Raw genomic sequence first — 20,452 nt, 5'->3', positions numbered from 1 at the left:
AACTCGCTGAAAAGCCTTCAGCTAATCCAAAATGCTGCAGCAAGAGTCCTGACAGGGATTAGAAAGAGAGAGCATATTTCTCCCTTTTTGGCTTCCCTTCATTGGCTTCCTGTTAAATCCAGAATTCAAAATCCTGCTCCTCACATACAAGGTCTTAAATAATCAGGCCCCATCTTATCTTAATGACCTTGTAGTACCATATCACCCTATTAGAGCACTTCGCTCTCGCTCTGCAGGCCTACTTGTTGTTCCTAGAGTATTTAAAAGTAGAATGGGAGGCAGAGCCTTCAGTTTTCAGGCCCCTCTTCTGTGGAACCAGCTTCCAGTTTGGATTCAGGAGACAGACACTATCTCTACTTTCAAGATTAGGCTTCAAACTTTCCTTTTTGCTAAAGCATATAGTTAGGGCTGGATCAGGTGACCCTGAATCCTCCCTTAGTTATGCTGCAATAGACGTAGGCTGCCGGGGGATTCCCATGATGCATTGAGTTTTTCCTTTCCAGTCACCTTTCTCACTCACTATGTATTAACAGACCTCTCTGCATTGAATCATATCTGTTATTAACCTCTGTCTCTCTTCCACAGCATGTCTTTTTCCTGTCTTCCTTCTCTCACCCCAACCAATCACAGCAGATGGCCCCGCCCCTCCCTGAGCCTGGTTCTGCTGGAGGTTTATTCCTGTTAAAAGGGAGTTTTCCCTTCCCACTGTTGCCAAAGTGCTTGCTCATAGGGGGTCATATGATTGTTGGGTTTTTCTCTGTATTTATTATTGTGCGATCTACTGTACAATATTTAGCGCCTTGAGGCGACTTTTGTTGTGATTTGGCGCTGTAGAAATAAAATTGAATTGAATTTAATTGATTTGAATACCATTACATTATATTTACTGTGCTCATGCAAAAAAAATAATGGCGGATCAAAATGAATGTTGGTGCCAATCTTTGGCCCATCTAAAGTTCTAATTATAATAGCACCCAAATATTACTTCAAATGTATTTTATGGAAAATATATAAGTTTTTTGTTTTTTTCGGCTAAAAAAAACAGTGCGCTCATGTAAAGAAACTGGGATTTAAAGGGTTAAAACACTGAAAATATAATTAATACTTGATATGAATATTTTAGGCAGAACTAGTTTTAAAAGACTGACTCATTTAAGGTGGAAAATATATTAAATATTAATATATAACATTTTTTAGCACTTTTTGGGGCGTGGCCATTTTTTGGCCTTAGGATCAAAGATGTGTTTTAAAGCAGCGGTCCCCAACCCCCAGACCGGTACCGGTCCGTGAGTCGTTTGGTACCGGGCCGCGAGAGTTAAGGCTCAGGTGTGAAATGTATGGTTTTCACGGTTTTTATCGGTTTTTCTGTCACGGTTCTGGGTCCGTTGGACCCAGTATTTTGAGTTTATTGTGTTTTGATTTAAGTTTGCATCAGGGATTGTGTTCTTGTTCTCTTGTCGTGTTATGGTAATGTTTATGTCTATTATTAGAGTTCCATGTTTCTGTTTATCTGGGTTTAAGATGTGGGTTTAGTTTCATATGTCATTTCAAGTCTGTCTCTGTCTAGTCTGTGTCTTAGTAAAGTGTGTTTTGTTTCCTGTTTTATTGTGAAGGTCTGCGTCTCATGTGAGTGTGTTCAGTTTTACCTTTGTCTCGTCTTGTTGATTATTCCCAGCTGTGTCCACCACCTGTGTGTAATTCCCCTGTGGTTCTCTGTGTATTTAAGTCATGTCTTCCGTCATTGTTGTTGCTGGTCCGTCTGTGTATTCCACCCTGCCTCATCTGCGTTTCTACCATGTCTCACCCGTGTGTTCTCCCTGCTGTCCGCCGTTAGTCTCTTCTGGTCGTTCTCGTTAAGGTTTGTGCTCTGTAGTTTAGTTGATCCCAGTATAGTTTAGTTCTAGCTCCATTTGCCGTTTGTATTTACTTTCATGTTCAATAAACCACCTTTACACCTTCACGACTGCCTGCATTTGGATCCTCCTTCATTTCCTCCACACGGCTCACCTCACTCACCGTGACAGTTTCAGCGTTATTTTGTTATCGTTTTTATCCTTAACTCGGTTTTCCCGGGTTTTTTCACGTGTGTTATGAATAAATCTTCTTTTTTTCGGTACCGGTACTAGTTTTATTTTGATGTATTTATCCGCGACACCTTAAAGGCCGGTCCGTGACAATATTGTCGGGCATAAACCGGTCCGTGGCGCAAAAAAGGTTGGGGACCGCTGTCTTAGGGTTTCAAGAGGCAGTCAGACTGGATGCTGCTGGGCTGACCAGCAAGATTATTGGCTGTTTAGAAAAACATGGGCTGGACTACAGACAGAACCTTGTTGGCCAAGGGTATGATGGAGCATCTGTGATGAGTTGGTCACATTCTGGTGTACAAGCTAGGATAAAGGAGGTGGCAAAGTATGCTTTCTACATTCACTGTAGTGCCCACTGCTTAAACCTTGTCATAGTAGATGCAGTCCAAAGTGTGCCTGATGCAGGAAATTTCTTTTCTTTGCTCGAACGATTATACACATTCATATCTGGATCTTACGTCCATCAGAAATGGCTGACAGTGCAGCAGGAAATGTTTCATGGGGTACCAAGAGAACTGCAGTGCCTTAGTGAGACACGTTGGTCTTCTAGACATATAGCATGTCGCAATATCGTGAACAGGTTGCCTGCAATTTTGCGTGTACTAGAAGAGATCTCATCAGAGAACAATGCACAGAGAGCTGTAGAAGCAAAGGGCATTCTGGTTCAAATGGATCTGAATTTTGTTGGTTGCCTTGCACTCTTCAGAAAAGTATTGAGTGATTCTATTATGGTTTATTACCGAACTGAATCCTTTTTTGATGACCTGTGGACTGATATTGTAGAAACGTGAAAAAAGTGGCAATTCAACCCAACACATCCCAAAACGATCAATACAGAAAGCAAGAAAACTTCATGATTCTCTCGTTAATTCTACCCTTGGACAGCATGCAGACCCAGACAGCAAACAAATGTTCAGAATCCAAGTATTCTACCCAGTTATAGATTGTATGATGGGAGAAATGGAAAGACGCTTTTCTAGGCTGAACTGTAATATTATGAAAGGTGTTCAGGCATTAAATCCATCAAGTGGCACATTTTTGAGAGAGGAGGATGTACTACTTCTTGCCCGTGCTTATGACTCCAATACTGACGATCTGAAGCATGAAGTACCTCAGATTAGGCGAGTCTTAGAAAGACTTGCAAAGAGTGATGAAACAGTTCCTACCACTCTCCTACAGTTTGTGAGTTTCTTGGAGTCATATAATGATGTGTTTTTTGAACTGTTCCGGCTGTGCAAAATAGCTGTAGTGTAGCCTGTCAGCAGTGCATCTTGTGAAAGGACCTTTCTCTGCTTTGAGGATAATTAAAAACTATTTACGATCAACTATGACAGAGGAAACACTGTCCAATCTGTCTATACTCAGTATTGAATCCAAACACACAAAAGCATTGGATTTGGATGAGTTTGTCAGACGGTTTGCTAATCAACATGGAAATCGCCGCATTCGGTTGTTGTAGACACAGTATTCTTCAACGTGGCCTAATGTAATGAAAAATAAACTTTAATTCAATTCAATTCAATTCAATTTTATTTATATAGCGCCAAATCACAACATAAGTTGCCTCAAGGCGCTTCATAGATACAGAGAAAAACCCAACAATCATATGACCCCTATGAGCAAGCACTTTGGCAACAGTGGGAAGGGAAAACTCCCTTTTAACAGGAAGAAACCTCCAGCAGAACCAGGCTCAGGGAGGGGCGGGGCCATCTGCTGCGACCGGTTGGGGTGAGAGAAGGAAGACAGGATAAAAGACATGCTGTGGAAGAGAGACAGAGGTTAATAACAGATATGATTCAATGCAGAGAGGTCTGTTAATACATAGTGAGTGAGAAAGGTGACTGGAAAGGAAAAACTCAATGCATCATGGGAATCCCCCGGCAGCCTACGTCTATTGCAGCATAACTAAGGGAGGATTCAGGGTCACCTGGTCCAGCCCTAACTATATGCTTTAGCAAAAAGGAAAGTTTGAAGCCTAATCTTGAAAGTAGAGATAGTGTCTGTCTCCTGAATCCAAACTGGAAGCTGGTTCCACAGAAGAGGGGCCTGAAAACTGAAGGCTCTCCCTCCCATTCTACTTTTAAATACTCTAGGAACAACAAGTAGGCCTGCAGAGCGAGAGCGAAGTGCTCTAATAGGGTGATATGGTACTACAAGGTCATTAAGATAAGATGGGGCCTGATTATTTAAGACCTTGTATGTGAGGAGCAGGATTTTGAATTCAATTCTGGATTTAACAGGAAGCCAATGAAGGAAAGCCAAAAAGGGAGAAATATGCTCTCTCTTTCTAATCCCTGTCAGGACTCTTGCTGCAGCATTTTGGATTAACTCAAGGCTTTTCAGTGAGTTTTTTGGACTTCCTGATAATAATGAATTACAGTCGTCCAGCCTGGAAGTAATAAATGCATGAACTAGTTTTTCAGCTTCACTCTGAGACAGGATATTTCTAATTTTAGAGATGTTGCGCAAATGGAAGAACGCAGTCTTACATATTTGTTTAATATGTGCGTTGAAGGACATGTCCTGGTCAAAAATGACTCCAAGGTTCCTCACAGTGTTACTGGAGGCCAAGGTAATGCCATCCAGAGTAAGAATCTGGTTAGATACCATATTTCTAGGCTTTTCAGGGCCGAGTACAATAACCTCAGTTTGATCCGAATTAAGAAGCAGAAAGTTAGCGGCCATCCAGGTCTTTATGTCTTTAAGACATTCCTGCAGTTTAACTCATTGGTGTGTGTTATCTGGCTTCATGGACAGATAGAGCTGGGTGTCATCTGCATAGCAGTGTAAATGTATGCTATGTCTTCTAATGATACTGCCTAAGGGAAGCATGTATAATGTAAACAGAATTGGTCCTAGCACTGAACCCTGTGGAACTCCATAATTAACCTCAGTGTGTGAAGAGGACTCTCCATTTACATGCACAAACTGGAGTCTATTAGATAGATATGATACAAACCACTGCAGTGCAGTACCTGTAATACCTACAGCATGTTCTAATCGCTCTAATAGGATATTATGGTCGACAGTATCGAATGCTGCACTGAGGTCTAGCAGGACAAGCACAGAGATGAGTCCACTGTCAGAGGCCATAAGAAGATCATTTGTAACCTTCACTAAAGCTGTTTCTGTGCTGTGATGAGCTCTGAAACCTGACTGAAACTCTTCAAATAAACCATTCCTCTGCAGATGATCTGTTAGCTGTTTGACAACTACTCTTTCAAGGATTTTTGATATGAAAGGAAGGTTGGAGATTGGCCTATAATTAGCTGAGACTGCTGGGTCTAGAGATGCTTTTTGAGTAAAGGTTTAACTACAGCCAGCTTGAAGGCCTGTGGTACATAGCCGATCATTAGAGATAGGTTGATCATATTTAAGATCGAAGAATTAATTAATGGCAGGACTTCTTTGAGCAGTTTTGTAGGAATGGGGTCTAAAAGACACGTTGATGGTTTGGAGGAAGTAATTATTGAAGTTAACTCAGAAAGATCAACTGGAGAAAAAGAGTCTAACTTAACATCAATGGTACTAAGAGTAGCTGTAGATAATATTACATCTGTGGGATGATTATTGGTAATTTTTTCTCTAATGATTAAAATTTTATTTGTGAAGAAGTTCATGAAGTCATTACTAGTTAACGTTAAAGGGATTGTTGGCTCACAAGAACTCTGACTGTTTGTCAGCCTGGCTACAGTGCTGAAGAAAAACCTGGGGTTGTTCTTATTCTTCAATCAGTGATGAATAGTAAGATGTTCTGGCTTTGCGGAGGGCTTTCTTATAAAGCAGCAAACTATTTCTCCAGGCTAAATGATGATCCTCTAAATTTGTGACACGCCATTTCCTCTCCAGATTACGAGTCATCTGCTTTAGGCTACGTGTTTGAGAATTATACCACGGAGTCAGGTACTTCTGATTTGAGACCTTAGTTTTCACAGGAGCTACAGTATCCAGAGTCGTACGTAGTGAGGAGGTGAAATTATTAACAAGATAATCGACCTCTGTTGGGGTAGCGTTCAGATAGCTGCTCTGCTCTATGTTGGTACAGGGCATTGAAGATGATAACAGTGGGTGGATTATATTCTTAAACTTAGTTACAGCGCTTTCAGAAAGACATCTACTTTGATAAAGTCTACTCTCCACTGCTGTGTAATCAATTATTGTAAATGTAAATGTTATCAGGAAATGATCAGACAGGAGAGGGTTTTCAGGAAACACTGTTAAAAGTTCAGTTTCTATGCCATATGTTAAAACATGATCTAGAGTGTGATTAAAGTGGTGGGTGGGTTCTTTTACATTTTGAGAGAAACCAATTGAGTCTAATAACAGATTAAATGCCATGTTGAGGCTGTCATTTTTAGCATCTACATGGATGTTAAAATCACCCAAAATAATTATTTTATCTGAGCTCAGAACTAAATTAGATATAAAGTCTGAGAAATCAGACAGAAACTCTGTGTAAGGCCCAGGTGGACGATAGATGATAACAAGTAAGACTGGTTTCTGAGTTTTACAGCTGGGGTGGACAATGTTAAGCATCAGGCTTTCAAATGAATTAAAAGTCTGTCTTGGTCTTTCATTAATTAATAGGCTGGTGTGAAAAATTGCTGCCACACCTCCCCCTCGGCCTGTGCTTCGAGGTTTCTGGTAGTTAGAATGACTCGGGGGTGTTGATTCATTTAAACTAACATAATCATCCTGCTGCAACCAGGTTTCTGTAAGGCAGAGTAAATCGATTTGTTGATCAATTATTAAGTCATGTACTAACAGAGACTTGGAGGAGAGAGACCTAATATTTAATAATCCACATTTCACTGTTTTACTCTTTGGTTCAGATGTGGATACTTTATTGTTCTTTCTTTGTAATTGTTTATGTTATAATAAAGTTTATAATAAAGTTCTATCTTATCTTATCTTATGTTTAAGTTGTTTATTGCTGGTTTTTAGTTTGTTTTTTGTCTGTTTGGGAGCTGACACAGTCTCTATGGAGATGTGTTTTTTTTGGGGGGGGGGGGGGGGGGGTAGCAGGAGGAGAGAAGCTGCAGAGAGGCATGTAAGACTGCAACTCTGTGGACGCGGAGCATTTTCCGACAAAAACGCCATTTTCAAATTTAAGTACTTGACTAGTGAATCCTGATGGTGAAAACTGTTTTTTTCATATATTTTGTTCAGTGTTTTCTGTTAAGTGCAGATTTCTGACCTTTTGGTGTAAATGTAAGGATGTAATACACTTTTGAATGTATTTCCAACATAAAAAGAGTTTGAAACTTAATTAAAAATACAAGTCCAACTTAATCCACCTTGTATTGTGTAGGTTTCTGGATTTTGTACTTATTGGGATATATGCTTATTTGTTGTATAGGCTATGAACTGAAATATTTAGTTATTTTGGCTAATGCCAAAAAGAATGTTAGACTACGCTATATTAAACAAAAATTGATGTATTTTGACTATATATGGCATGTATTAGAAAACGTAGCACCTGCAAATGTGTAAAGAAATGGCTTCGACTTTGCCACCCTATCTGATCTCCATGCCACCCCAAAAATTTTTCTCTAGATCCGCCCCTGCCAGGATGAGGCGTACGAGTCCTGCGTCCATCTCCTGGTGGAGCGTTTGGTCAACAGCGAAAATGCAACTGTTTTTTGTTACGGGCAGACTGGATCAGGCAAGACGTACACACTGGGTGGAAGGAGCCAGCGAGTTCTCACTCGCTTTTGCGCATGCACAGGACTGGAATGTAAGCATTTTCGGCCGTTTCAATGTGGACGCACAACTCTGTGAAAACGACTGAAAATGCTAGTGTGGACGCGGAGCATTTTCCGACAAAAACGCCATTTTCAAATCTATCTGGGCTAGTGTGGACATAGCCTGAGGCTCATCGAAGGCACCATCTCACCTGAAAACAGTCTATCAGAGGGTCAGCACATCTGATGGACTGGTACAGGAAACCCACAGCACTGGGACCACCTTGGAACCAGCACGAGTGCTTTGGGTTTACTGGGCATTCTGGGTTTTGGAAAAAGCTTTGAGTGGTCAAAAAACCCACACACAAAAACAGGATTAAATTTATTACATTTTACCTATGTAGCACCAAATCACAACAACAGTCCCTTTACATTGTAAGGTAGAGGCCCTGCAATAATACAGAGGAATCCCACAATCCTGTTAAAAGGGAGCTTTTCCTTCCCACTGTCATAGGGGTCCTGTGGAAGAAGGGGGGGGGGGGGGGGGGGGGGGGGGGGGTCATTTGCTCCTGATGGAGGGAGCCTCTGTTTACTACACAATAATAAAATGTAGGGCTAGTGTTACATCAGGCTTTTCTGGGTTAAACATTTCCATCTTTTTTCCTGTGAAGTTTGTTAAAACTACACGACTGATCGACGAGAAACAGTTGGGCTGATGACTGATGACAGTAGGAGGTGTGTAAGTGTGCATTACAGCAACACTTCAGAAGAAGTGAGCGTGCTCCACACTGGTTCTGTGTGAACCTATGGGAATCTGTAAATCTGCTCCTTAACGTGATTAGTTGTGGCTATCTTCTCGAGGTACACATTGGATATTTGTTGTTTCGTCCTGGTTAGTGGCTCTGACACTCACTAGTCCTTGGCCTCCTTCCTTCTTATAACCCACCACAAGGTTCAGTACTTAGTCCTTTACTTTTTATACTGTATTTAAACTAATTAGAATGTCTTGATTTAAATACCACTGTGTTTGTCAGTGAGGAAATCCTGGATCAGCTCCTGGGTACTGTAAAGGTATAAAAACTGTTTCTTATAAATGGGTTATTATAAAATTTAAGAACATCCACTATCCATTTGGAAATCAACCAATAAATCATAATAGTAAATTCAGCATAAACAATGTTGAAACTGATGATGGATCCAAAACTAAAGTTCATAGGTGTATTGTTAGATTGTAAATGAAGTTGCCCCCCACCCCCACCCCATGAAACACATCTTAACAGTTTTTTTTCTAAGAAAAAAACTTTATTACACAAAGAGGACTTGTAAATATGGATTGTCTTTAAAAACTGTACTGTATTGTATGTAGCTCCATACTTGCTCTACTGGGTCAACAGGGGGGGATTAACATAAAACAATGACAAACTCAGTATGTTTAAAAGAAAGCAGTAAGAATAGTGTACAAAGCAAGGAGTGGCGATCCCAGCACCCCACTGTTCATTCTTTAATAACATTTTATGAATCAAAAGATTTTAAAATGATACGATGATGTTATTACCATAGAGAGGGATTTGAGGGTCTCTCTGGTTACAGTGTTACTTCAGAACTCCAATAATTTGGATAAAAGGCAGACGATGGATGCCACTGTGGAGTGTCCATGCTTTGGTTTTAGGCTGCTTCTCCACAGACGTCACACATTTACTGCTTATGTCCAGAGTGGGTTTGCAGATGGTTTATTAAGTATCTTTTATGAGTAAAGGCCTTTCCACACTGACCACAGCTGAACTGTTTAACCCCACTGTGGGTGAGCTGATGTCTCCGTAGGTTAGTAATCAGCGTAAAGGCCTTTCCACACTGACCACAGCTGAATGGTTTAATTCCACTGTGGAGGAGCTGGTGATTTTTTAAATCACCTTTCTGACTAAAACACTTTCCACACTGATCGCAGCTGAATGGTTTAACCCCACTGTGGGTAAACTGGTGTCTTTTCAATTCACCCATCTCAGTAAAGGCCTTTCCACACTCCCCACAGATGAATGCTTTAACCCCACTGTGGATGAGCTGATGTCTTTTTAAGCTCCTGTGGCTAACAAAACCTTTTCCACACTCCTCACAGCTGAAAGGCTTAACGTCACTGTGGGTGAACTGGTGTGTTTTTAAATCATCCCTGCGAGTGAAACACTTTCCACACTGATCACACTTGAATGGTTTAACCCCACTGTGGATCAGCTGGTGTTTCTTTAAGATCCCACTGAAAGCAAAACCCTTTCCACACTGCTCACAGGTGAATGCTGTAATTCCACTGTGGATGAGCTTATGTGTTTTTAATTTACTCGGGCAAGTAAAAGACTTTCCACACTGCTCACAGGTGAATGGTTTAACCCCACTGTGGACAAACTGGTGTCTTTTCAAATCACCCTTCTCTGTAAAAGCCTTTCCACACTCGCCGCAGACAAATGCTTTAATTCCACTGTGGGTGACCTGGTGTCGTTTTAATTTACTAATGCAAGTGAACGCCTTTCCACACTGATCACAGATGTATGGTTTAACTCCACTGTGAGTGAGCTGATGACTGTTTAAATCACTCATCTCATTAAAACTCCTTCCACACTGACCACAGCAGAATGGTTTAACCCCACTGTGGATGAGCTGGTGTCTCTGTAACTTACTAACGCAGGTAAAACCCCTTCCACAGTGGTCACAGCTGAATGGCTTAACCCCACTGTGGACGAAGTGATGCTGTTTTAAATCACTCTTCCGAATAAAACACCTCCCACACTGCTCACAGCTGAATGGTTTAACCCCACTGTGGATGAGCTGGTGCTTTTTTAAATCACTCGACTGAGTAAAACCCTTTCCACACTGCTCACAGATGAAGGGTCTGTCCCCACTGTGGATGCGTTGGTGTCTTCTGAGGTGGTCCATCTTGGCAAAAGCCTTTCCACAGACGACACAACGATGAACTCTGTTTCCCTTTGCGGCTGGTGGGTGAGCTTTGTCAGGCCCACTGCAGTGCTGAGGTCTCTGGCCATTTTTTCCTCTTTGTTCCTGTAGTGACAGAAACTAATCTGTGAACCTGCAGTCCTGAGACAATGTCACTGAATTCATGTTAGCATGTGTATGAACCTGTCTCCTCACCGCTTGTGGAGAATCAATTTCTAAACTCTTCCTTTGCTCCTCCATCTCCTCCTGTTGGGATGGAAAAGATCATCATTGATAATCAAACACAATCCAAACACTTGCTGGCAGTTACCTTTAGACCATAAAGATATTGAACTCTGAAGCTGCATATTTTTATTTAATATGGATGCATTACTCATTGGTATTGATCAATTGTCAATTTGCATATCAGCAAGCCTGTTGTTAGGCAGTGGTGTGTTGATCTCCAGGGCCAGCAACAAGTCTGGTTCAGTCATTTGGCAGGTGTTGATAAACTGTGTGGGAGGAAGGATGAAAGACCCAAATGCAGGACTCACGGGAAACCAAGGCTACGTCTACACTAATCTGGACAAATTTGAAAACTGAAAACGTCCACACTATTGTTTTCAATCAGTTTTGAACAGTTGTGCATCCACACTAAAACGACTAAAAACAATTACTTTGCTGTACTGCGCATGCGTGAAACGTAAGATGATTCGACCTGCGTTATTTCTGTCTGCCGTTTATTTACTTTCCGGCTCTTTGAAATGTCTAGGAAAAGCATCAAGTTTTTTAAATGGACTAACAATGAGGTGGAGTTGCTGCAAGTAACACAAAAGTACAAAGTTGCAAAAGTGAGTGAGAATTAAAGAATTTGAAGAAAAGCTATCTGGAGCATGTCCGAACTGATATTAATCCTTGATATGGCTGTCAAAATTGAGAGCAAACAAAATAACTGCTGTACAATGCCGTCCGCCATCTTGGTTGAATTGGTCACATGAATGCATCACATGACTAAAATTCGTCATCGTTTTCAAAAGGCCTGCGTTTTCGCAGGGCACACTGCGATGCAAAACCAGCGTTTTCAAATGTATCCACTTTGGAAAGCGTTTTCAAAAAGGTCAGTTTTCCTTGACCAAAAACACTGTCTCAGTGTAGACGGAAGGCCAAAATGGAGAGAAAAGACACGTTTTCAAACGAAAAGGCATTAGTGTGCACATGGCCCAAGGAGTAACTAAGGGAGGCAGCTTTAGTGGCTGTACGAAACCCGAACATTAACACGAGAAAACTGACAACTAGAAACATGAACTACAGCAGAAACTGGGAAACTCGAACTGGGAATCACAAGATGCACGGAGGAAACCCACAGCACTATGAGGGAACATGATGGTGCGATGCGACAGACAGACAGATGAAAACACAGGAACGGAACCAGAAAGAAAAACAAATAGTCCAGAAGGCCGCGGCAGTGCAGATACAGTTCAGGGGCCGACCGCGTGGAAAGTGGTAGGGGCGAAGGCGAAGTGGGTCTGGAGGCCAACCTTGCCTAAAGCAGCGGCGGCGTACTGGAAGCAGCTCCGGAGGTCGACCGCGTGGGAAGAGGCGACAACGCCACAGTTCAGGAGGCCACCTTTGATGGCGAAGATCCTTGGCCAATAGATCCTGAGTACGACGATGGCAAAGGAGGGCCTTTTCTGGAACCCAATGAAGAAGATGACGGAGACAAAGAGCTTCAGGTGACTTGGATGGCAGCCATCGTTGGTGTGGTTTGGAGGATTGTGGGCATCAATGTAGTTTGGTGGATGGCCAAAATCGGTGTGATTTGGCGGATGGACGAGGATGTGCTGGCCTAATCCGACGTGGACGTATCCAGAGAACAACACTAAACACTGGTCACCAACCCAGGACCATGACAGGTACAGCAAAATCAAAATGAACCGACCCAAAAGGCCTCGAGGAGCTCCAATGTATGCCCAGTCGAGTGCTGTTGTGTTATCATTGTTTTTGTTTAAAACTGCGGGCTGCGTGGGCCTGATGTGGTTACACTTTATATTCACACGCTACTCCTAAATGCATTTCTATTGCAGGTCTGTTTGTAGTCGCACATGTGGGTGAAACACGTTTACATCATTTAATGCTACAGAGCCATCCATTAAGATAAGATAAGATGACCTTTATTAGTCCCACAGGTGGGAAATTTGTTTTGTTACAGCAAAAGTGCAAAGTTATGTAGCAGAAATTAGAAAACACTGGAATGCAATAAAATACAATAGAATAAAATATAAATACAAATACTATATACAACTGAGTGGGAAAATACAAAAATACAACTTCGTCAGAAGAAGAATTGCACATATAGTAGTCTTATTGCACATGTGAGGGTTTGATCAGCTGCAAAAGTCTTTATTGTGGAGTCTGACAGCAGTGGGGAGGAAAGACCTGTGAAATCTCTCCGTCCCACACCGTGGGTGCCGCAGTCTCCCACTGAAGGAGCTGCTCAGTGCTGTCAGAGTCTCCTGCATGGGGTGGGAGATGTTGTCCAACAGGGATGACAGCTTAGCCACCTTTCTCCTGTCACTCACCACCTCCACTGGGTCCAGAGGGCATCCTAGAACAGAGCTGGCCCTTCTGATCAGCCTGTTCAGTCTCTTCCTGTCCCCAGCAGAGATGCTGCTGCCCCAGCAGACCACACCATAGAAGATGGCTGAGGCCATCACAGAGTCATAGAAGGTCTTCAGGGGTGGGCCCTCTACTCCAAACGACCTGAGTCTCCACAGCAGGTACAGCCTGCTCTGCCCTTTCCTGTAGAGGGCGTCTGAGTTATGAGTCCAGTCCAGTTTGTTAAATGAAGCATCAAAGAATTTCTGTGGAGAATTTTTGTGCTCCACTTATTCGAAGTACTCAATGAATCGTTGCAGCCCTAATCCAATCTCTCTGTTCACATGAGATCCAGCGATATCTAGCTACACCTTATCATCCACTCCATCTCGCTTTGAGTGCTCAGATAGAGTAGAAAAGCACTATATAAGAACCAATCCATTTACCATTTACCATCTCCAACCTTTCATCCCGGTTGAACTAAGGCAAAGGTTATTTCATTTCATGTCTTCATGTCATTTTAGCACAATCCGCTTTAAACCAGTTAGAGGAACACTTTCTCAGTAATTTACTCAGTACAACTGTTTTATGAAATCATACATTTTTAAAGTCAGACATCAGCGTGACCTGTGTGTCCAAAATGTTTCTCCCACGGAAAATGTCCAGATGAACAGAATCAACTCTCTGAGGTCAGCTGAGATGAAGGTGGCTCACATTATATCACAGACTGTTTCCCTCCCCAGGACTGCTTTGAGACAACTGACTGGCAGATATTTGAGAATGCCGCTCATAGCAACATCAATGAACTCACAGACTCTGTCATTGGATATATTGATAAATCTATAGACGATATCATCACCAAAACCACCGTCTGCAAATATACAAATCAGAAAGTCTAGGTAATTAAAGACAATCATACTAAGGTCAAGACGTGAACCTCTGCCTTTACCTCAGGGAATCCTGACGCATATAAAGACAACAAGGAGCAGATCCTCTACCCTCAGGAGGACAGTGAGGCTATAACTGCATCCCAGGCTGGGTTCTCAGGGCGTGCGCCGACCAGCTGGCAGGGGTGTTCACCAACATCTTCAACCTCTCCCTGAGACAGTCAGTGGTCCTCACATCCTTCAAAACATCCACTGTCATTCTTGTCCCAAAGAAATCAGCGGTCTCCTGTCTGAATGACTACCGCCCTGTTGCACTGACATTGTCATTATGAAGTCCCTCAAGCGGCTAGTCAAAGGTCACATCTGCTTCTCCCTCCCTGACAGGCTGGACCCTCTTCAGTTCGCCTAACTACAGAGGATGCCATCGCCCTAACAACGCACACCAACCTCACTCACCTGGAAAAAAAAAAACATGTTCAAGAATGCTCTTCATCGACTACAGCTCGGCTTTTAACACCATCATCCCCTCAAAACTTGCCTCGAAGCTCGTCGACCTTGGGCTGGGAACACCCATCTGCAGATGGATTCTGAACTTCCTCACGAACAGGCCCCAGGTCGTGAGAGCAGGTAAGCACACCTCCTCATCACATCCTAAACACAGGAATGCCACAGGGATGTGTGCTTAGCTCCCTCCTTTATTCCCTGTTCACACACACGATTGCGTTGCTAAACATAAGTCCAACACCATTATCAAGGTTGCGGATGACACAACCAGGCCTCATCACAGGCAACGATGAGATGGCCTATCGAGAGGAGGTGATAGCGCTGTACAAGTGGTGTCTGGAAAATAACCTGACTCTCAACATCAGCAAAACAAGGGAAATGATAGTGGACTACCAGAAACGACCAGTCAGGGAACCCCAGTCCATCAACATCAACAGTGTCGAGGTCGAAAGTGTCACCAACTTTAAATTCCTTGGAGTCTACATCACTGAGGATCTCTCCTGGACCCTTCACACAGACATTGCTATCAGGAAAGCTCACAAGCGACTCTACTTTCTGAAAATCACTACAGAGGGTGGTGAAGGCAGCAGAGCACATCACTGGCATGAGGCTTCCTGCCATTCAGGCAGGGCTCGCAAAATCGCTAGCCCAACATCCCGGGGCTAGCGATTTTTCCAGTCGGGCTACCAAAATCTATCTCTGCCCTGCCCGTCGGCCTATCGTAGGAAGGAAAAATATATGTCAATGCTTTTGCATTCTTTCGGAAATGTAGCTGGGTAATTATGTCATTGGCATCGGTGAGCCACTGTCAATATGTGACATATTGAAATCGCGTTTGAATTTGCGCTTGTTTTTTGCTTTCACTTTGCAATCGCGCGAACTGTGTATAGAACTGTGTATAGAGAGCGACAGCACTGATTGGTGAGTGATCATAGCAGCATTATATTAATGCTGCTATCCTGTATATATTGTACATACTATTGTTTGAGTACTTACGATTGGTTTTTTTTGTTTGTTTTTTTGTTTTTTTTCTGCGGGATTTGATTCCCTGCCGTTGTAGTGTGTTACTGATGGTGACCTTTGTTACTTTGGTCCCAGCTCTCTGCAGGTCATTCACCAGGTCCCCCCGTGTGGTTCTGGGATCTTTGCTCACCGTTCTCATGATCATTTTGACCCCACGGGATGAGATCTTGCGTGGAGCCCCAGATCGAGGGAGATTATCAGTGGTCTTGTATGTCTTCCATTTTCAGATGATTGCTCCCACAGTTGATTTTTTCACACCAAGCTGCTTGCCTATTGTAGATTCACTCTTCCCAGTCTGGTGCAGGTCTACAATACTTTTCCTGGTGTCCTTCGAAAGCTCTTTGGTCTTGGCCATGGCGGAGTTTGGAGTCTGACTGTTTGAGGCTGTGGACAGGTGTCTTTTATACAGATGATGAGTTCAAACAGGTGCCATTCATACAGGTAACGAGTGGGGGACAGAAAAGCTTCTTACAGAAGACGTTACAGGTCTGTGAGAGCCAGAGATTTTCCTTGTTTGAGGTGACCAAATACTTATTTTCCACCCTAATTTACAAATAAATTCTTTACAAATCCGACCATGTGAATTCATGGATTTTTTTTTCACATTCTGTCTCTCACAGTTGAAGTGTACCTCTGGTGCAAATTACTGACCTCTGTCATCATTTTAAGTGGGGGAACTTGCACAATCGGTGGCTGACTAAATACTTTTTTGCCCCACTGTAAGATTTTCTGGAGGACAGACATTTGTTTAGAACTCTTAAAGATGTCGAAGAAGCTCCTTTAAGCAATTACTGTGATGTTCCTCCACCTCCAAAGAAATGTCAGAAGGAGTCCGAACCACAAAAGAAGCACGTATTCTCGGACAAGTAGTTGCAGGAGGTGAGCTGGCTTCAAACAAATGATGAACGCACAGAGACGTGGTGCAGGATGTGTCGTGAAAATCCCACTCTAGCGGACAAAAACACTGCCTTTTATATGGACGCAAACGCACGTTGCAACTTCTTATCTGGTGCGCGTCTTTTATTTTGACAGCGAATGCGCACATGCGGACCACTTATGTGCACCCGTGTAAATAACATAATGTTCTGCCGGATGTGTTGTTGGTTTTCCCTCGATTTCTGAGTCGACAAGCGCCTTTGTTACTGGGACCAGTCATTTTAAGAAAGGCCCCCATTAGAACCCATGAGAAATGCAAGAAATGCATTATTGCTCAGTCTGCAATATCTTTCACAGAACAAACACCAATTGCAAAAGGAACAGCGTACTATGTTGCAAAGAGTGAACTACCACTGGGAAAATTTAGCAGTCTTTGCAAACTTCAAAAAGCAAACGTCCTCGATCTTGGTTCCACTTGCCTCTTACCCGTGACTTCAGTGGAAATTTCAAATTCAGGATCTGACAGAGACTGATTCATGTCCTACACAGTTTTTACAAGTTCATAGAAATGTCTGTTCAATTAGAACCAAGTATTTAAATTGATGATTGTAATTTTTATACAATGTTGTAATTTGTGTTTCAACAATTGTTTTGATTAATGTTTTGTTTCCTTTACAATCTTATACTTTAATGTATAATATTGTAAAGGAAACAAAATGGGAAACAAAACATCAATCAAAAAATTGCTACCTTTTTTATTCGGGCTACTTAAATTTATTTTGGGCTACCAAAAACTGAAGAGTCCCTGCCCGAAGGGCTACCAGGGATTTTGAAATTTTGCGAGCCCTGCATTCAGGACATTTATCTCCAGCGGTGCCACCATAAAGCACACAGCATCATCAAGGACCACAGCCACCCAGCACATCAGCAGTTCTCCTTGTTACCATCTGGCAGACGTTACAGGAGTCTGTCTGCTTAGACTACAAGACTTAAAAACTGTTTTTACCACCAAGCCATACGACACCTGAACCACATCTCACACACTACACACCACAGGATGCACACAGAAGCTGTCCTAAAGTTGCTCAAGTACATTCTACATTCTGCACTGGTCACTCACTTTATCAGTAATCACAAAAAAAAAAAAAACCTCATTCTCCGTACTGTACTGTACTAACTGCCACTTTTAATCTTGTACTGCTCAAATCTGTACTGCTGCTCACTCCTGACACTTTATCTTATGTGCAATTATATTGTTTCCACACTTGAAGAGGGAATGCCAGGAATCGTGAACCTTGTAAACAGGTTCTATTTATGGTAAAATGGTAAATGGCCTGTATTTATATAGCGCTTTACTAGTCCCTAAGGACCCCAAAGCACTTTACATATCCAGTCATCCACCCATTCACACACATATTCACACACTGGTGATGGCAAGCTACATTGTAGCCACAGCCACCCTGAGGCGCACTGACATAAATAGAAAAAAAATCAGCTCTGTAGCAAATCTAAAAACAAAATGGAAACTATAAGTCATCCCAACATCCTCAGACACACAAACATAATCAGATAAATCACATTACGTAACAAATGCCTATTATTAAAATATAATTATGAGTTATAATTGCCTATTTCAAATATCCCAGCTCGTCCAACATCAACATGGTTTAATTCTCTGGGTTGATTAATAAAAATTATGTTTTCCTGCCACAAATGAAATTGAAAACACTACAAAATCCCACAAAGTCTTAAAGGACCTTAGAGCTACTTCCTGACCAACCTATCGGCCCCACAGAGCAAACTCAGCCCTGGACAGACATTGAACAACAAGCATGCAAACAGCAAGATCACCACAATAAAACTCCATGTTTCACCAACATTACACACCCTCAGCTCTAACAGCTTGGACCAATGACTCAGTGTTACAGCGCCTCAGGAGAACAGCACCAACATCAACACCGACACTGGTTGAGAACTTACTGAACCTCGTAATAATCAGGACAGAAACACAGATCAAACAATAACCTTTCCAGAATTATTAGAAACCACAGAGCTTGGATGAATCTTTAATGAATCAGTACAAAGTAAGTCGACAGTGAGACAGCTGCAACCTGTGTGTTTTACAAAGTAAGAGGCAAACACAAACATGTGACTGAGGTCATGTAAAAGAAGAGTGTGTGCGCCACGTGGGTGAACATGTGGTCACTGGGAACAAAGAGCATGTTCAGTGGGAGCCTTCAGTCACGCTGAGGGTGAATTAAACAAACGCTGTTCAGCTTCCAGGAAGGTTATCAGTTAGCATGCAGGACCAAACGTTAGCCACTGACTGTGAAATACACCAACCCGCACACTGCAGTCATCAGGGTTAAAGGTCACATTCACACCGAGTCGTGCGTGCATATATTAGACCTGTGCTATTTGTGCTGCGGTGATGTGTTACCATCTGTCTGCAGAGCTGGATCCTGTCAGTTGGTACAGGAAGCCCACAGTCCTTTGTTAGCAGAGGGAGCACTGTGTGCTAACGGGTGGTGCTGCTGGTGTTCACTGCTGTGCAGCTGAGAGCAGACTCCATCAGCTCTGCAGGCTGTGCATGAAGCTGTAGGAGCCACAGCAGTGCTGTCACCTCAGAGACTGGACAGTAGTGATTAGTGATGCGCGAATCATGAACAAATCGTTCAATACTCGAGAATCACTTTACTGACTCATGAATCATGATTCACAGGCCCAACTGACTCACTGACTCATCCCTGTTGCTGTTAGCAGCAATGTATCTAGCTTATAATTAAAATTGTGGAGAAAAACACAACATCCAGTATCTTAACAAAAAAAAATCTGCTCTGAACTGGAAGAAAAAACCCTGAGTAGAAGCTCACATCAAGAAAATAGCTTCTCGGTTCACAGTAGCATCGCTCTGCTAACATGCTAACAGCACATTTGAGCTACTTACCCCCTCCCTTCCTGTGCTGAATCATAAGCGTAAGCGAATCACTCAGGACTCACTAACCCCCTCCCTCCTGGCTCACAGCTTCTTCTTCTTCTTGGTGGCAACCAATGTTAAGGCGCATTACCGCCCTCTGGCTCACAGCTCAGTGGACATTTAGATGAGAAAATATATATTTAACACATTTAAGGAAAATGCTAATAAAATAAAAATAAACCTCTGTCGCCTCTGTCAGTGCGCCCCAGGGTGGCTGTGGCTACAATGTAGCTGCCATCACCAGTGTGTGAATGTGTGTGTGAATGGGTGGATGACTGGATATGTAAAGTGCTTTGGGGTCCTTAGGGACTAGTAAAGCGCTATATAAATACAGGCCATTTACCATTTACCATAAACAAAAGAAATGTTTATTAAGCAATTTTAATAGGAAATTGCTTAATTTTAGAAATGTTTTTGCTCTTTTTTGCTCTATAAAATAGTTGTTGTTTTTTTTTTTAGAATCATTCATCTTAGCAGTAGGATTTACATGAAAAGAGAAAGAAATTAAGTTTGAGTGAAAATGTAAATTTTTTGCACTCTCTGGTCAACTGACTCTGTGAATCAATGGACTCAAAAACCCGATTCACTTTGGTGAGTGACTCATTAAATCCGATTCAGTAACAAGAATCAAATTTACCATCACTAGTAGTGATGTGTCGATCGCAAACGAAATGGCTCGTGAACGACACAAGCCGGCTCCTTATCGCAAGCCATGTTTTGTTTTTTTCCTTTCTCTCACCCTCTCTCCACTTTTTTTCCGCTTCACTCCACATGCTAGCCTTGTGCTTTGCGCTGGGAAGAGGGGGGAGGGACAGTAGTTACCAGTGTTGCCAGCTTAGCGACTTTGTCGCTATATTTAGCGACTTTTCAGACCCCCTTAGCGACTTTTTTTCTAATAAGCGA

At 42.4% G+C, this 20,452-nt stretch overlaps 1 protein-coding gene across 1 annotated transcript in view; it reads right to left on the bottom strand.

Moving 5' to 3' along the window:
• Window positions 1–8,318: 8,318 nt before the first annotated feature.
• The window catches only part of ebpl (EBP like), a 46,722-nt gene continuing 34,588 nt past the window's right edge, over window positions 8,319–20,452 (bottom strand). The window contains exons 3-4 of the mRNA XM_080883511.1: window positions 10,904–10,954; window positions 8,319–10,813 (exon numbers count right to left, since the gene is read on the bottom strand). Of these exons, the coding sequence (XP_080739637.1) occupies window positions 9,464–10,813; window positions 10,904–10,954 (1,401 nt within the window). The 3' untranslated portion in view covers window positions 8,319–9,463. The remainder of the gene's footprint in view (window positions 10,814–10,903; window positions 10,955–20,452) is intronic.

Source organism: Rhamphochromis sp. 'chilingali' (assembly GCF_963969265.1).
Source record: "Rhamphochromis sp. 'chilingali' genome assembly, chromosome: 5".
Lineage (NCBI taxonomy): Eukaryota > Metazoa > Chordata > Actinopteri > Cichliformes > Cichlidae > Rhamphochromis > Rhamphochromis sp. 'chilingali'.
The sequence above is the reverse complement of the archived record's forward strand: the minus strand, read 5'-3'. Positions and strand labels throughout refer to the sequence as shown.